Genomic DNA, 16013 nt, shown 5'->3' on the forward strand with positions numbered 1-16013 from the left:
ATTTGTATTTTCTTCTACATTTATCACGTGTGACCAAATGTATACATGGAAGAAAATTATGATCACCAAGTCGATTCTGCCTCTTCAAAGGCACCACTGAAATGTTACATTTGTACCGCAGTTTCGTGTTGTACATCACCAAACTGTATCTGTAGTGTTATTAAATAGTCATCTACAGCTGTGCAGATTTCACCAGATAAATGCCTTCTGTCTTCTTTCTTTTGAGGCATCTTAAATTAGCTTATCATGAGATGGCTTTTGTTACATATTATTTATAGACCAACTTCATCCCAATCCACAAATTATAAACACACACATATAAAAACAGTTTAAAAACAAGACCGTATCACTTATCCAAATTTATTTGCAAATTTAGAAAACGTACAAATTTCGTCACAGCTTCAGGTCTTCAGGCACGGGTAATTCTGTCATGACAGATTTTTGACCAAATGATTTTTTTTTTTTTTTTTTTTTTTTTTTAGGCCTTCCTCTCTGTAATGTCATGATAATATATGATAACAGATGTCTGTCTCTTGAGCAGCTTCTTAAAACCAAGAAAGTACTAATTTTGAGGATTTAAGTACATTCTGTTCACACATAAAACCAACCTCACATTGAACAAGACTCGAGAGGAAAATGTTGCACTGAAGAATCCACCTTGACACATTATGTAGTTTGCATCCACCTGATTGAAAAACCCCTTCCTTTCCTCTAGCACCACATGCACAAATTTGCAATAAAAGATTGAGAAGCATGACAGGACATTTGAAACTGAATTTAGTAAAAATTAAACTGGCCAATGTTTTAATCTTTTTCTTCATAAATATTTATCTCTCTTTCTCTCTTAGCTCTTTTACACACAAAGACAAACATACAATAAGAAACCATCGATAAGGAGGAATAATATTTGTCTAGAAAAACATAAATGTTAGCTTTACATAAAATGTTAGTATGCACATGCTAAAACTGACTTTTGATAGAAGGTGTTGTTTTTTTTCCGATTTCCACTTCGGACTGACCCATAAAAGGCAAATAACATGCCACTCCATTTTGCTTTGCTACAAAGTCTGTAAATACTTTTGAGGCTTTCAAGATAAACACATGTTCTGGAGTATAAGAAATAAAGACAAGGGAGGAAAAAAAAAAAATCCAAAAAACTAACACAAAGCAAAGAGGCTTGCTTTGCTTGGTTTAGGACAATCAGTGCATTTAAAACATTCAAAAAACATCTGGTAACATTTTATAACCAGGTTGTACATGTTAATATTAGTTAACCAATAATGCTTTAACCAAGATTAATAAGTGCTGTAAACTGTTAATTTTTACATAAACATCTTTAAATGTTACAGATGTAGTGTACGTTAATATTGGTTAATGCATTAGTAATTAACAAAAACTAGTACCATAGTACACGTATGAATTAACAAGATTAATAAATTGTCAAAAAGTATTCATTGTTAGTTCATGACACTTGATGCATTAACTAATGTTAACAAATCCAACCTGATTGAATAGTGTTACCAAAACACCTCTAGACATTAGTCTAGAGAATTGACATCATGATGAAAGAAAAACTCAGCTGCTTCTGAATGTAGCTGGTAAGCTCATCTGTTCCTCATCATCACTGGCACGATCTCTTAATCCTCTGTTCTCCGAGGAGAGGACAAGCGATGCTACAATGACTGGCAGATTTAAGTGGTTTTGTTGTCTCTCTCACGCGTCATGAGGAGGTGGCAGGTCTGGGCTGATGTCACAGTGACTGAGGTTAAGACAGTCCTCCTATGTGATCTTCAGAGTGCTACCGTAGGCTTGCTGTACCACTACCTGCACGTTGTCAAGGATGAAGTCAAAGGCCATGCTCCATACTGACTCTGAGGACTGCTGCATAAGTCTGAAACCAACGGTAAAAACAATGAAATGGTTTAATTAAGAAGGGCCCGATCGACCTACACTACTGTTCAAAGGTTTGGGGTTAGTAAGATTTTTAGTATCCTATGTTCACTAAATTTCTATTCGATCACAACACAGGAAAAACTGTATTACCAAATCACTATTAAATTTCAATAGTTATTGAATAGAAGATTTTTTAAAAACATTTTAATATATTTTAAAATGCTATTTATATCATAAGATCTTGGTGTTCAAGAAACACTGATAAGAATCATTTTAAAAACAGTTAAAAAAAAAGAAATAAATTCCAAGACTATTTGATGAATAGTCAAAGTTTTAAAAGAACAGAATTTACATGAAAGAGAAATATCTTATTCTCTAACATAGTACACAGAGTAGTGTATTGTTACTACTGGTGAAATGAGTCTTGTGTTGCAGGAATTAGCCAGAATTAATTCAGAGTTATACCTCTTCATGTATTTGATGACAAGGTAGAGTTTCTCCAGGTCTTTATCGTCCACAAGATCTGTGCAGTACTTCACCACCTGGAGAATGTCCTCTTCCATTGGTTCTGTCAATCCGTAGCGCCACATAAATAAAACCAACTGCACAATGCAAATATATACTGCTATATAAAAAGGTCTTGTCCTGCCATACCTGAGATAGTGGTGACCCATTCACGAAGCAGAGTTCTGATGTCGCTGAATTCATAAGCTCCAGCTAGGGTTGGGACCGGGCGGGGGTTAAATTTGGACATCGTCTCTGGGACATCAGTACTCGAAGAGGACGGGCACTGTACATTTTCTAGCTACCAATGAGAAACATCTTCGATAAATACTTTTTGCCACTCCAAAATTGTAAACATTTTGAACAGAGATGTATATAAAGTGTATCAAGTGGCTGAAGATATTATAGATGAACAAAAGAAAACAGGCTTACTTTGAGGCCTGGCTGTTTGGGTGGCAGAGGAAGTGTTTTGGAGGGACTGGATTTGGCAGGGCTGTTTCCAGGAAATAGTTTTTTTTGTGGACTTGGACCCTTTTTGGCAGGACTAGCATTTCTCTTTTTGTAGCGGCGCTTCAGTTTCCCCACTGCAGGTTGTTTTAGTTGAGGAAATGCATTTTTTTGGTCGACTAGAAATAAGGAAGCAAGGTTCAGTAACACTTTAGAATATGTAACTATTAACTACGATTTTTCCCTTACATTTTTTATTTGCTGCTTTTTAATAGTTAGGAAGGTAGTTGTTAAGTTTAGGTATTGGGTAAAATTAGGGATGTAGAATAAGGCATTAATATGTGCTTAATTAGCACTAATAAATGGCTAATATTCTTTTAATATGTAAGCTAATAAGAAAGTAATAGGTGTTACCTTAAAAAAAGTGTAATGTTATTTTGTGACAAATACATCTATACTACTTTGTTAATAAAAACTAAATTTAGGCATTAAATTACATTGTGCAGTATGATTTCAGTAAGATCAAATCAGTTATAGAAAAAAAAGTACCATGTGGGTGCTTATAATAATAGAGGAATGAGCTCTTGGTTAGATAGATCTGGAAAAACTCAGTTCACTGCACTTTTCAAAGTAAAATTAATAAGGTTGTTATAGTTTATAAGTTTCTTTATTTACTTTTTAAACACTGTCATATCAAGACTATTTCCATGTCAATCGCAAAAGACAACTGCACAAGGTATACAATTAATAAAAAGTGGTAAAAGACACTTTAGATCTACGTTGTGCTTTTTAAAAGTGTGTGTTACTATGCACACAGTTCTACTTGTGTACATGCAAAGTAAATATTTCGCACTGTTTTAGTTACCTGCATTCTTAAAAAAAAAAACTCATACAGGCTTGCAACTACAATAGGCTGAGTAAATTATTAATTTTGGGTGAACCATGACTCTGAAGGGAACACACTCTTCAAGAGATACAATAAATGTATGTATCTAGTGAAGATATCTTGCACACCCCTACTCATTTTTACTCACCAGTGCTGCTTTGAGCTTGAACATTGGCTTGAGCATTTCCCTTGTTTCTATAAGCAGAGCATATCTCTTCCTGAAGCTCTCTGGGAAGAGCAGCAAACACATCTGGGTCAACCTGTTAAATGATTAGGTTAGGATATTTAAAGCACTGGTTTCTGATGGTGAGTGTAACAATATTTCACAATGTTTCTCTCTGTGATTGGGATAATAAAGCACCTGGGAGAAGTCAGGGAGCTCTAGTATAATGCCTGTTGGCTGGTTTGGAAGCTGCAGTACAAGCGTGCCAAGCGATGGACCTGGAGGTGGAGAGGAGGTTCGAGGCGGTGTTGAGAGATGAGATGAGGTGCTGGGCTGCTCCTCTCTGTGTCTCCAGGACTGTTCCACCTGTTTCCTTATGTCTACAGGTAAAGCCTCTAAAACAGACCGGTCCACCTGAAACAAAGGGAAAACAGGGGCTTACAATTCATTTGATATGCTGCCATTCAGAAGACTGAGTTTGCAGTTAAAAAAAATAATAATTAAAAAACAAAAATAGCAGCAATACCATTAAATTATTTCACTATTTAAAAGTACATTAATAACATTTTCTATTTTCATATAATGAATTATTCCTGTGAAAATAAAGCTAAATTTTAAGCAGCCATTAATCTAGTCTCATGATGTTAAAAAAATTAAATAATAATAATTCTAATATGCTGAGTATTCAATGTTGAAATCAGTTGTGCTGCTTAATATTTTTGTTATAATTCATACAATTTTAACTGATACATCATGAGATGATGTAAACAAGAGCATTAGTAATATTTTGTATTGACTGTCACCTTTGATCAATCTAATGCATCCTTTTTTTGAATGAAAGTACTTCTCATAAAAAGATTAACTTTCTGTCTGGATATTAGGCATAATCTGTGTAGGCATAATTTTGTTTCTAAGGTGCCTTCAAGAGAGGAGAATCTAACCTGAGAGGGAGATGGCACCTCAATGCTGACGTTTAGGCATGTCCTGACATAGCTGGGGGTGTGTGGATAGTGAAGTCCTCCTTTACTCGTTCCAGGCATCGGATCAGAGCTGGTGGAAGGTGGTGAGGATGGCGGGATTACTCTCTCCTGATTGGACGAGAAAGCTCTGGATGAAGAAGGGCTGGTCAAACCATCTAAAATACAAGTAACAGGGAAGGCATGTTAAGAGTTTGACACCAACATTAATTCTACACATATCCTATAAATCCAGGGATCTTCAAATCTTGCCCTGCAGGGCTACTGTCCTGCAGAGTTTAGCTCCAACCCTAATCAAAGGCTCCTGAGTAAGAAAATATCTGAAGGTATTCAGAGTATGTGTTTGATCAGGGTTAGACCTAAATCTCTGTAGAACAGTCCAGGGCTGAATTTGAACAACCCTGTCCTAATCAAACTCCTCCAACCTTGTGCTAGAGGGTCTTTCTTGGGGCTGTGGACAGGCTGTTTGGCCAGCAGCAGATCTTTGATCGAGCGACTGCGAGAGGGCCCCTTTCCTGATGGGTCTGCATGTGGTCCCTCCAACTGCTGCACCTGCAGTCCCACTCCCCTCATGTCCTTTACATCCAATTTCATGGCGTGGAATAGCTTAATGGCTTCTGTGGCAATCAGCTGACCACTGTCTGTGGGCTGAGCGAGTAAAACAGACCTGCAATGTGACGGTAATGTGAATGTCAAAATTATATATAAAAAAAAGATTGGTTACCAGTCAATATTAAAGATCTGTATTAGTTTAGATAATGGCTGTTTAATTGTGCATGCTTATTTTTCATTTTCTTTTTAATTACCTTTGCTGTTGTGTAACTTGAAATGTACAATAAGAAAAAATATATTTCTTTAATGTTTGCTGAAAAAATAAGAATTAATCGTTTTTTTTAGTATTAACTTTTAAGATAATTTTATTCTACTGAATGCATAATCATAATGTAACAGCATAATAATGCAAGTAGGGATGCGCCAAAAATAAATTTCTTGGCCAAAGCTGAACAAAAATGAAACACTGGACCTAATGCTGAATACTGAACATATATTTTACAATTTCTTTCACAATTGCACAAATTAAATAGCCAAAATGTGCTTTTTACTGTTTTGTACTGCTTTTCAAATAACTAAAAAAAAAAAAAAAAAAAAAAAAGACAAAAGAACAATATTTACATAACACTAAACATTTCTTAAATGCACTTACAACTATACCTGCAATAAAAATGCATTTTTATTTTAATTTTTTTACAAATTCTTAAATGCCTACACACTTTCAATTGACAACAAACATTTAATTCTTGAAAATATTTAGATCATGGAAATTAAGTATCAAAATATTAGATACCTTAAAAAACCTGAATAAATAGTAAATACATATTTTCTTACAAGTAGGAAAAAGACAAATGCACAAAGACCTTTTATGAAGATTTTTCCATATACAGATTTTCCCTAAGGGTGAACACAATCCCTATTTAGCAGTCAGATCTCTGTATGCAAAGGCACAGATCTCTAAACAAGGCCATATGTGCAGATTAAACTTTTTTTAGAAGGACTTTTAAAGTTTTGAACTAGCACCTCATACATGTTTTTGTTGTTTTTTTGTAAATACAATGGACATATATTGCATCACATATATTGTGAAATAAGTCAATATATTGATTGAACAGGCCTAGTTTGCATTCAGATCTGCCACCATCCAATCAACAACATTTTTTTTTACTACTAAATTTCAGTTAGATATGATATGTAGTGTATTTAATAGAGCACTTAATTTATCCTGGTGCAAATCACCTGGCAAAGTTGTCACATATCCCATGACCACCATATTTGGCTGGCTCTACTGGAGCCCCTGGTTTCCGCACCATGACCTTCAGTGTAATCCGGCGACCTCTGAGCCCCGCCCCCTCCAACCTCTTCTGCACCTCCATAGATAGGTTTGTAAGGAAAGACTCCACTTCTTCAACCTAGCAAAGTATTAGAATCAAAGGGAAACTTATGACACAGGTAAACAGACTGTGGATAACGACAGATACAGGATGATTTGCAATGATTGCTGTAACTTGTATACTTCAAAACCTGTGTGAACCGAATGTTGTAGTTCATCTCTGCTGACACAGACTTCCTCTCCTTCTCACTGCGTACAGGCCTGTCATCCAGTCCTCTGCAAAAGCGAAAAAGCGTCTGTCCTGTCCTTGGCCCAAACTCCTTCTGCAGTCGAGAAATGGACAACTGCTGCAGATCACTGCAGGTACTCACTCCCAGGGAGGTCAGCTTGGAGCTCATTGAGCGACCCACACCTGCACATAAGAACACAGAAACACTAGTCCAGACATACACAAAAACAGTAATACATTCCACTGTAAAACTCTTCATTCAGAATAAAATACCCAACTATTCAAATGTTTGATGCCAGAAAGTAATTTTTTGCACAAATAAATTAAAACTATTATTCAGGAAGGTATATAATAATAATAATAATAATAATAATAATAATAATAATGTGCAATTATCAAAGAATCCTTCCACAAAAATCTTAAGCATTTAAAAAAAAAAAAAAAAAATAATAATAATAATAATAATAATAATAATAATAATAATAATAAATATATATATATATATATATTATGTTTTTAATTAAATAAATGCAGACTTGTTAAGAATAAGATATGACTATGTAGAAATCATACAAAACGAAATAAAGGTTTGAAAGGTATTGAATATAGGACGCTCTATTCTCACCAGGCAAACTGGACACAGGCTGATCCCTGATAAAATCATCCACTTCCTCTGATCTGAGAAAGTACTGCCCATTTGGTTTTGCCTTACGGGTTGCCATCCGAGCAAGAAGAATGTTGGAACCTAATAAGAAGTATAAGGGAAGTTGAAAAAAGTGAAACTTTATTAAACTTAATTTCTAATGTTTTTACATTCGTAAAAATTTCCATGGAAGAAAGTAAGTCATAAATGTTTGCAACAAAATGCTGGTCAGTAGATAAATTCTCTTACCCATTCCAATGGAGGCAGAGCAACCAGTCTTTTCCTGTATGTCTTCACGGATGGCTCGAGCCAAATCATCAGGTGTAACTCCCAGCTCAACCAGAAGATTCGTGGCATCTACCAGCGCCTCGTCACAACTTAGTGCCTCAATGTTATGAGTGTAACTATAAAACAAAGTCAAGCAAGAGAATTGTTGCCTTTTTCTGATTTAGGAATAATGTAGCGATCCAAAAAAAGTTTCAACAAACATTATATCTGGTACCTGGCTAGGGTCTCATACATTGACAGTGCCACCTCTTTATATGCCTGGAAGTCATATGGTACAGATTGCAAATCAGGACAGAGCTGCTTAGCCCGGCCAAAGAACATGCCGTTTCGCACACCAGCCTGCCTGTAAGAGAAAAACAGTAACAGAAGTTACTGCTGGATGTCATACTGTATTTAAGTGTGACTTGGAAAAAGAAGTTAAAATATTCAAATGTCATGTTATTTTTAAAGACGATTTTCTCTTTAAGCAAAGCTCCAAAATATTTAAATCAGGTCTATTTGAAAAATTATTATAAAACACAAACAACACAATAAAACAGTAAAACATAAACTTTCTTTTATTTAATTATTTTATTTAATGCCAATTTTGCTATTTTTTGTAAATATTATATAATAGTTTTTCATATTGCTCAAGAAAGGAGCTTGACATGTTTACAATGAATACCTGGCCTTGTAACTGCAAGACGCAATCTCTGCCATAGACAGGGCAGCCAGGTCCAGATCCACTCCATTACTGGGAGCTTCATCGCATTGTGGAGACGGGGTCATCTCAAGATCACCATCTGTTTTCTCTAAAGCAGAAAGCACAATGGTCACCTAAATTCAAACTTCAAGAAATTCATTCTAGCCTTCAAGCTAAATTTAACCAACATCTTCCTCCTAGATCCTGAGCTTACCTTTCCTATACTGTTTCTGTTTCATCTGGTAGTACTGAAACTCAAGCTGAGGATTCGCACCAGGTCGCTGTGCAATACGACCAGGACCGCGGTTACTAGTCACTGCAACTGGTTTCCCTGATGTACACATTGTACATTAGTTTATTAAAGTCAACAAGAAATGTTATCACTTCCTTCCAATTCATTGAAACATACCTATGAGATCTGGTCTGTGTCTGATCCCTACTGATACAAAGAAGCAGTCCATATCCACATGAAGAATGCAGGACTGACGCACCTGAGGAGCAGCCATTAAGGAACCTGGATCAAGGAGAAGGACCTTTTTGGTTTTTGGGAAAATGCTGCATCAAAGACACATGCTCCTCAACAACACAAAGAAATACACAAACATAAACCACAAAGACAAGATACCTGAACTGCAATTAGCTTTGAGCTTCTTCAGTTTCTCTTTTCCAGAGAAAACAGCTCCTCCTGCAGCTCGCCTCCTGCTCTGAAGGGCATTGACATACTCTGAGAACTCATTCCGCCAGGTAGAAATATGATGCAGCCTTGAGTGAGAAAAGAACTCTGATATTATTCCAGCTTCTGCTCCTTTGCCCAACCTTCCTGGCTGATTACTAGAGTCTGCAAGATTAGATGAGTTAGGGCTCATGTGATGGCTCCCATTTAGTCTAACTCTTGAGTGATTGTGCAGATTTCTCTTCTGAGCTGAAGTTCCTGGATTAGATGTTGGTTTTGGATGGTGGGCCTTTTGCATATTGTGAAGACCAGGCTGCTTTGCAGGACTGGCAGAGGATATTAAAGACCTCTGATGGGAAATTGATTTTGACCCAGCAGAAGAGCAGCTGGGCTCCGCCCTATCCCTGCTTTCAGTCTGTGGGAGGTGAGACTGATGGGACCCTGTGTCAACAACATGCGGAGGATGTTCTGCAAAAGAGTCCTGAGGCTTTAAGGCACCATTCACAGGGTGTACACAGCCATTAGTTAACAAAGTGTCTTGTGAACCTCTTGGCAAAAGGGCGCAGGCATCATCATCATCTCCATCATGAATCCCATTAACTCTAGGCCTCTCTGCATCCTCCTCAAAGATTATGCTACAGGAACCATTTCTGCCACACAAAAAAAGGAGCAAGGACAAAAAGATACATCTTTAAATAAAAAACATTAAAAAAATTATTTAATTGATTTGTTCACTTCCACAATAAAAGCTTCCTGATAATTTACTCGAGTTATCCAAGATGTTTGTGTCTTTTTATTTGTTAGGCCACTTCTACCCCTTAGCCCTTCCCCTTTCTCCTACTCCTCCGTTTTGAGTGTTCATGTGAAGGGGTGCCTCGATTCTCTTTTAGTCAGAGGGGTAGAGCTAAGGGGAAAGGCCAGATACCCCTTCAAACAAAGATATTACAGGGCCACACTTCAAACGAAGGGGTATGATTTTTCTGACTACAGAAGCAACATGGCTGATAATAGAATTGGGATTCACTCTTAGTCCAAATGAAATTTAAGTGTTTTGAATAAAACAATCCAGAAAGAGAATGTCTGGTTAACAAAGCATATACAAAGTATATTTCACTACATAAAGCCCTTATACAACGGCTCGGATCATGTAGAGCCCTTTGAAGCGGCAAAGATACTGCAATCTGGACCTACAACCCTACAACATACAAAAACCTTAATTTCTTTTCGAGAAAGACATAAACATCTTGGATGACACGGGAGTAAATAAATCATCAGGGAATTTTTATTCTAGAAAGTGAACTAATTGTTCAAGTATACAGAGGGAGAGTAAAAACTTTGTGACCAGCAGGTCAATATGATAAATCAGATAACTGATAAAAGTTCTATACTATTTTGTCTAAATAAAATAAAAAATACACAGGACATTAGCAGTGTTTTTTTTTTTTTATTACTATTGTCTTTAAAGATTACATGACAACATATGTAATTTAAATGTAAATACTGGTTGAAAAATTTAATTATATATATATATATATATATGTATATATATATATATATATATATATATATATATATATATATATATATATTTGACACTTACATGTATCAGTGTATCCCTGTTCTTAAAGCATACTCACAGTCTGACATCTAGCTGGTGATTGGTTCGCTCAGTCAAGTTGGCTGTATGGTTAGGGTGAGTGGATTTGAGAACTTCTTTACAGAGGGTCTGAGTGTGGCTGGGCTGAGGCTTAATGCTGTCTGAATGAGGATGACTTGGAGTGGGTAAGAATGGGTCACTTGTTGACGACAAATCTTGCTTTCCTCGTGCATAAACACTGGCAAAGTTCAAGCTTTTTTGCTTCGCATAGAGCTGATACTGGACATATGAAAGTTGGCGGCCTGCCTTTATACTGCACAAAAGCAAAAAAAAAAAAAAAAAAGACAAATTGTATGAATATAGTATTGTGCAACTATAACCTGCAAAGTGCACACAAACACATACCTGTCTGTGATCCACTCTGGCCTCACTACTTTCTCTCCCTTGAGCTCTTGTATTTTATTGTTGGGCAGGTTGGTGGCAATGATATGAGTGGTTTTGGAGCGAGTATAATAGACATGGAACTGCCCACCATGCAGCATCATCAGCCTACGCAGCTCATCCGCACTGGGAACTACATGTAAAAAACACGCAATATAAGATAGCACAGCATTCATCTTCATCATCATCATCATCATCCTGACACATTCAGCTTTGGTGCTCAAATTGTAAACACAGGCTTGAATCCAGCCAACAACACTTCTTTTAAATCACGCAGCTTCATTTTTTCAAATGACATCAGTTGTTCATCCGTAATTCTACGAAGCTACAGTATAATTTTTGTACATAAAGAAAACAAAATTACTATTCAGAATTCTTCTCCTCTAAATCGTGTATGCATTGTTCATGCATATAGCTTTTGAAAATGGCAGAAGACATGGTTTGGAGGAGAAGAACTGCTGAATAAAGTTATTGTTTTCTTTGCGCACAGAAAGTATTTACCAACGTCCTTACAATTTTTTTTGGGATGTGAGAACATTTCAGTTACATTGCTTTTTTTGGAGGGTAAGAGAGCTCTAGGATTTCATCCGAAATACATTCATTTGTGTTCTGAAGATGAAGGAAGGTCTTACAAGTTTAGAACAACATGAGGGTGAATATTAGTGAAAGAATGTTCATGTTTGGGTGAACAATTTTTTTTATAAAATTAATGTAATTAATAAAATAAAAACAATAATAATGGTAAAATACTGTTCCTATTAAATATTAGTATTAAAATTTATAATAAAACACACACGGACAAAAAAAAAAAAAAAAAATTGTAACAATAGCGCTGCTGTTGCTCCAGATGCATTATGCAGTAAAACAGATAATAATTCAGGAAAAGTTTGTTTTCCTGTTTACATTTGGATGTTGAGGATGAGGATGTTTGGAGGAGATCTGACCTGTGTATCCATTGACATAGATAGCCACACCGCTGAAGATACAGGAGGATGTTCCATCTTTCTGCTTCTCTCTCGGGGCATCCTTCTGAAATTGCTCCTCAAGCTTAGAGATTTTTGCAGCCATGTAACCGCCCTAATAAATTCCACAAACAAACCAGTGATATAAATTTGATTTATAACCTCAATTTTTTTTTAATAAAAATTCCCATTCACACCAACATAACCTCATAAGATCAAGTAATAAGGAAAAGCAGAGACCACACACAGACCATGCAGACATTTGTACAGTATAAACAATTCTAACCCCTGTAAAAATGAACAGACTGAAATATAGACAAGCACAAAGAAAAACGTGCAGCGTCTGGCTGACAAGCGTTTGATTACGCCTCAGACATTCAATGAGACTGGAGGTGCAAGTCTGCCCTGCTGGCACGGCGACTCTCTGTCTCCATGGCAACGGATGGAACGCTGGGATTCAGGAGTTGAGCCTGAACCAATAAACAGACTCACACACACACACAAAAATACACCACAACACTCACTCGCTCCACCTGTACTGACAGGAAATTCCCCTGAACTTAATTAATATAACTTGGGATCGGAAAACACACAAGGCCTGAAGGCAACTACTGTGGTGCGTTTTTAAGAAGTAAAAAATTCTGCGCAAAATAATTGTCATACAGCACATGCATCGACTTCGCATTTTAAATCTGCATTAGGCCAGCAAATTAATAAATTATTAACTGACAATCAACAAACTGCACAAGCTCCACCCTTTTGGTTCTCAGATGTGGTGGCAACACATTAGGGTTTGAAAGGGTGGTTCTGCTAATGCCTGAGGAACATGAGGACACTGAAGCCTATCAAATCTTTTGCCGGGCTCGGACTGTGGTGGCAGAGCAGAGGTGCCAGTGAGGAAAATTGAGATTACTCAGTGGTGTAACACAAATGAAACCCTGTCTAGACGCACACCAGCTCTCACACGAAGGGCAATCTGTGACTGGCAGTCAATGGTTATGAGGGAATTTAAGGACAAATTAAAATTACAGCAAAAATAATAAATTTACAATGTTCAGAGGAGCAGCCTGGTAGGACAACACAGCACAAAAGATGACAACTTAACTGTAAAAAAAACCCCAGCTGCTGAGCCTTTCTGTTTTCAATAATAAACACATTTCATAATAAAGAACAACAGACTCTTACCCGCCCTCCCCACCCATCATCTTCACTGGCTTTCTTTCTCCATCCATCTCGACTCATACTGAGGGACCTGAAAGTCAAAAAAATTAGACAAAAAATAAATACAGAGACGACAGAAAATTAACATGAGGATAAAATATGCACATCTGTTCTCTTCATCAATTACATGAATTTACAGACTCAGGGAAGAGAGCAAGCTACTGTACGTACAAGTGCTTCTGCTTTAATTAGCAGGCAGATGACACCGTTAATAAAAAATATGCAACTGAAATGCATAGAATAAATCTAATCAATTTCATTTGTATAGTGTTTTTCACCATACGTTTTATTTCAAAGCAGCTTTTCTGAAAATCATGACGTTACACGTTTATACTATCTTAATATCTCCATGCTTCACAGCTGCATGTAGTAGATTACAGCCTGGTGATAATATAGTTTACGTTTTCTACAACATAAACAATCAAGCAGCTGAATTTCGCAAAGTCGGAGAGAAGTGCAATCCTCCAAATTACACCTTTAACAACAAACTAAAACTGTTCGCATTCAGCAGTCGCTTTTATCCACATCAACTTGCATCGAATTCAATCAAATTCTTAAGACTTTGTAGAATGCATACACTTCACCATTGATAAAAAGTTCATAGGTAAACGGAAAGCACATGATCAGCATTTTCTGCACACCTTATCAAAGTAAAGGTCATCTGTAAAATCTGTTTCAGGCATGCACTTTTATTCTTGACAAATTAATATACAAGACCTCCATTTCATGGTTTCCTCAATCGTTTTGCCTCTGGAGAACAGATCAGATCAAACAACGCATCCCAAAAGTAAAAGGGAAGTCATTCTCATCTCTGTAGCATGTGATAAGCATATCAAGGCAGAATAAACATCATTAGCCTTGTCCAAATACGCTCCTCACTCATATGAAACATTAAAGTGTTTGTCTCTGTTTTTTCTTGCACAATTAATTTTTTTCAACACAAACACTAGTCTCCACATGAGCAGCTAGGCTAACGTTATCATCAGCCTGCTCAATTCAGATATCAGGAGCAGCACAGTCTCAGTGTTTTCATTAAATGTGGTAGTGAATGGGTGCTCAGAAACTTGTACATTCAAATTACTATTCATTAACAAAGAGTATTTCTCCTTATAGTCATGTTATACATACACATTTTTGCCTGCTACTGGGTAATACTGAATTAAACTCAGGCAATCAAACTAAAAAAAGAAGATTATTTTACTCTACATTACCCAACAGATATAAAACAGATACCCGTTTTAAAGATCATACAATAAGCACTTTTGCAATAAGCAGTCGACTGTTTTTGCGGTCGATAAAAACAACAGTCCATAAAAAAAAAAATCATACAGATGATTACTTTTACTGCTGAAAAAGCCCCAAACCAAGTCCAAATTTGTGTTCAGTTGGTTTAGCTGGACAGCCAGCTGGTCTCACTGCTTGACTAACTGAAAAGTGTCCAAAACTTCTGTAAAACCAGCAACCAAGAATGGCAAATTGGTTTATGTCGCTTTTCTTAAACCAGGGAAGCTTTGAAAGAGTTGACAAACGGACAGATCCACGTTTACTGAACTGTCAACGATCAACAGTATTGTATACATATAAAAAAAATTAAATTAAAAGACAGTCACAAAAGCAGACCTGATAGCTTCCTAATACGAATTACACCGAGTATCGGGTATATTTAGCTTTACTTCAACACATCGGCCGTCACATGGGACATGCCTGGCCATGTGAATGACCACTGGACTGTCTCGGCTGGAAGGAAATACTGTGCTGCAAATCTGGGAAAGCTAAATTCGCCGCAGACAGTAAGTTAGTGGGGCGGTTGATAGATCAGACACGGAGGACACCAACAAGGCAAGTGACATTTCGTGCATAATAAACTGGATTCCCGTCAACCTTTTGAACAATGTTGCAGAAGTGCAACACAGCAGCGGCACACATCTGATCGATTAGTTCAACACAGAACAGCACAACTGTAGCGTCGCTCTGCGTGTGATGCGCGGCTTCCTTTTAAAACGAAACCTCTGAAAACTGAAATTGTTGCTCACCAATTATCCCCCTTCTTTACAGATGTATTTTGTTCAAACCAAAGCGCCTTTGTTTCCGCTCTTGGGTTGCGTCCACCCCTTTTGCGTCAGATTTGAAAGATTACTAACAGAGACTTGGTGCATGCTGGGCTCTGTCCATATCAACATGCTCCTGCGACTGCACGATTCTCCCCTTTTACCATTCACTCGTATCTCTCCATTGCTAGCCGCTTGCTCACTGTCGCCTCTGCCAGATTTTCTGCTTGTTTTCCGCGTAAGTCCCTCCTCCTCCTCCTCCTCCTCCACCTCCTCTCAGCCGGGGTCACACAGTGACAGCGCTAGCCCTGTCTGTATCTCACAGCACCCTCAAGCGGTCTGTTAGTGACTCTACGCTTGACGCAGCGCGCAGAGTTTAGCTTTTGAATTTTAATCACGTTGCGCTGACGTCGCTCCCAAACGTTCCAATGGCGAGGCTTGGCTCATGAATATTTATTAGGCTGTGACGTTTCG

At 37.2% G+C, this 16013-nt stretch overlaps 1 protein-coding gene across 2 annotated transcripts; it reads right to left on the reverse strand.

Annotated features, from left to right (window-relative positions):
- Nucleotides 1-344: 344 nt before the first annotated feature.
- On the reverse strand, nucleotides 345-15780 carry rev1 (REV1 DNA directed polymerase). Of its 2 annotated transcripts, XM_043249541.1 has the most exons (22): nucleotides 15525-15780; nucleotides 13456-13522; nucleotides 12253-12385; nucleotides 11273-11441; nucleotides 10908-11180; nucleotides 9223-9920; nucleotides 9007-9111; nucleotides 8812-8928; nucleotides 8580-8706; nucleotides 8130-8258; nucleotides 7877-8031; nucleotides 7610-7729; nucleotides 6947-7167; nucleotides 6662-6834; nucleotides 5296-5537; nucleotides 4835-5028; nucleotides 4092-4307; nucleotides 3879-3990; nucleotides 2830-3023; nucleotides 2548-2698; nucleotides 2359-2461; nucleotides 345-1891 (listed from the first exon to the last, which is right to left on the reverse strand). In XM_043249541.1, exons 2-22 carry the CDS (start codon nucleotides 13510-13512, stop codon nucleotides 1780-1782), a joined length of 3801 nt encoding a protein of 1266 aa, XP_043105476.1. In that variant the 5' UTR covers nucleotides 13513-13522; nucleotides 15525-15780; the 3' UTR covers nucleotides 345-1779. The 2 variants fall into 2 exon arrangements, with proteins under 2 accessions (XP_043105476.1, XP_043105477.1); XM_043249542.1 differs by lacking the exons at nucleotides 8812-8928; nucleotides 9007-9111.
- Between the last annotated feature and the right edge of the window lie 233 nt (nucleotides 15781-16013).

The sequence above is a fragment of the Puntigrus tetrazona genome, chromosome 9 (genome assembly GCF_018831695.1).
Source record: "Puntigrus tetrazona isolate hp1 chromosome 9, ASM1883169v1, whole genome shotgun sequence".
Lineage (NCBI taxonomy): Eukaryota > Metazoa > Chordata > Actinopteri > Cypriniformes > Cyprinidae > Puntigrus > Puntigrus tetrazona.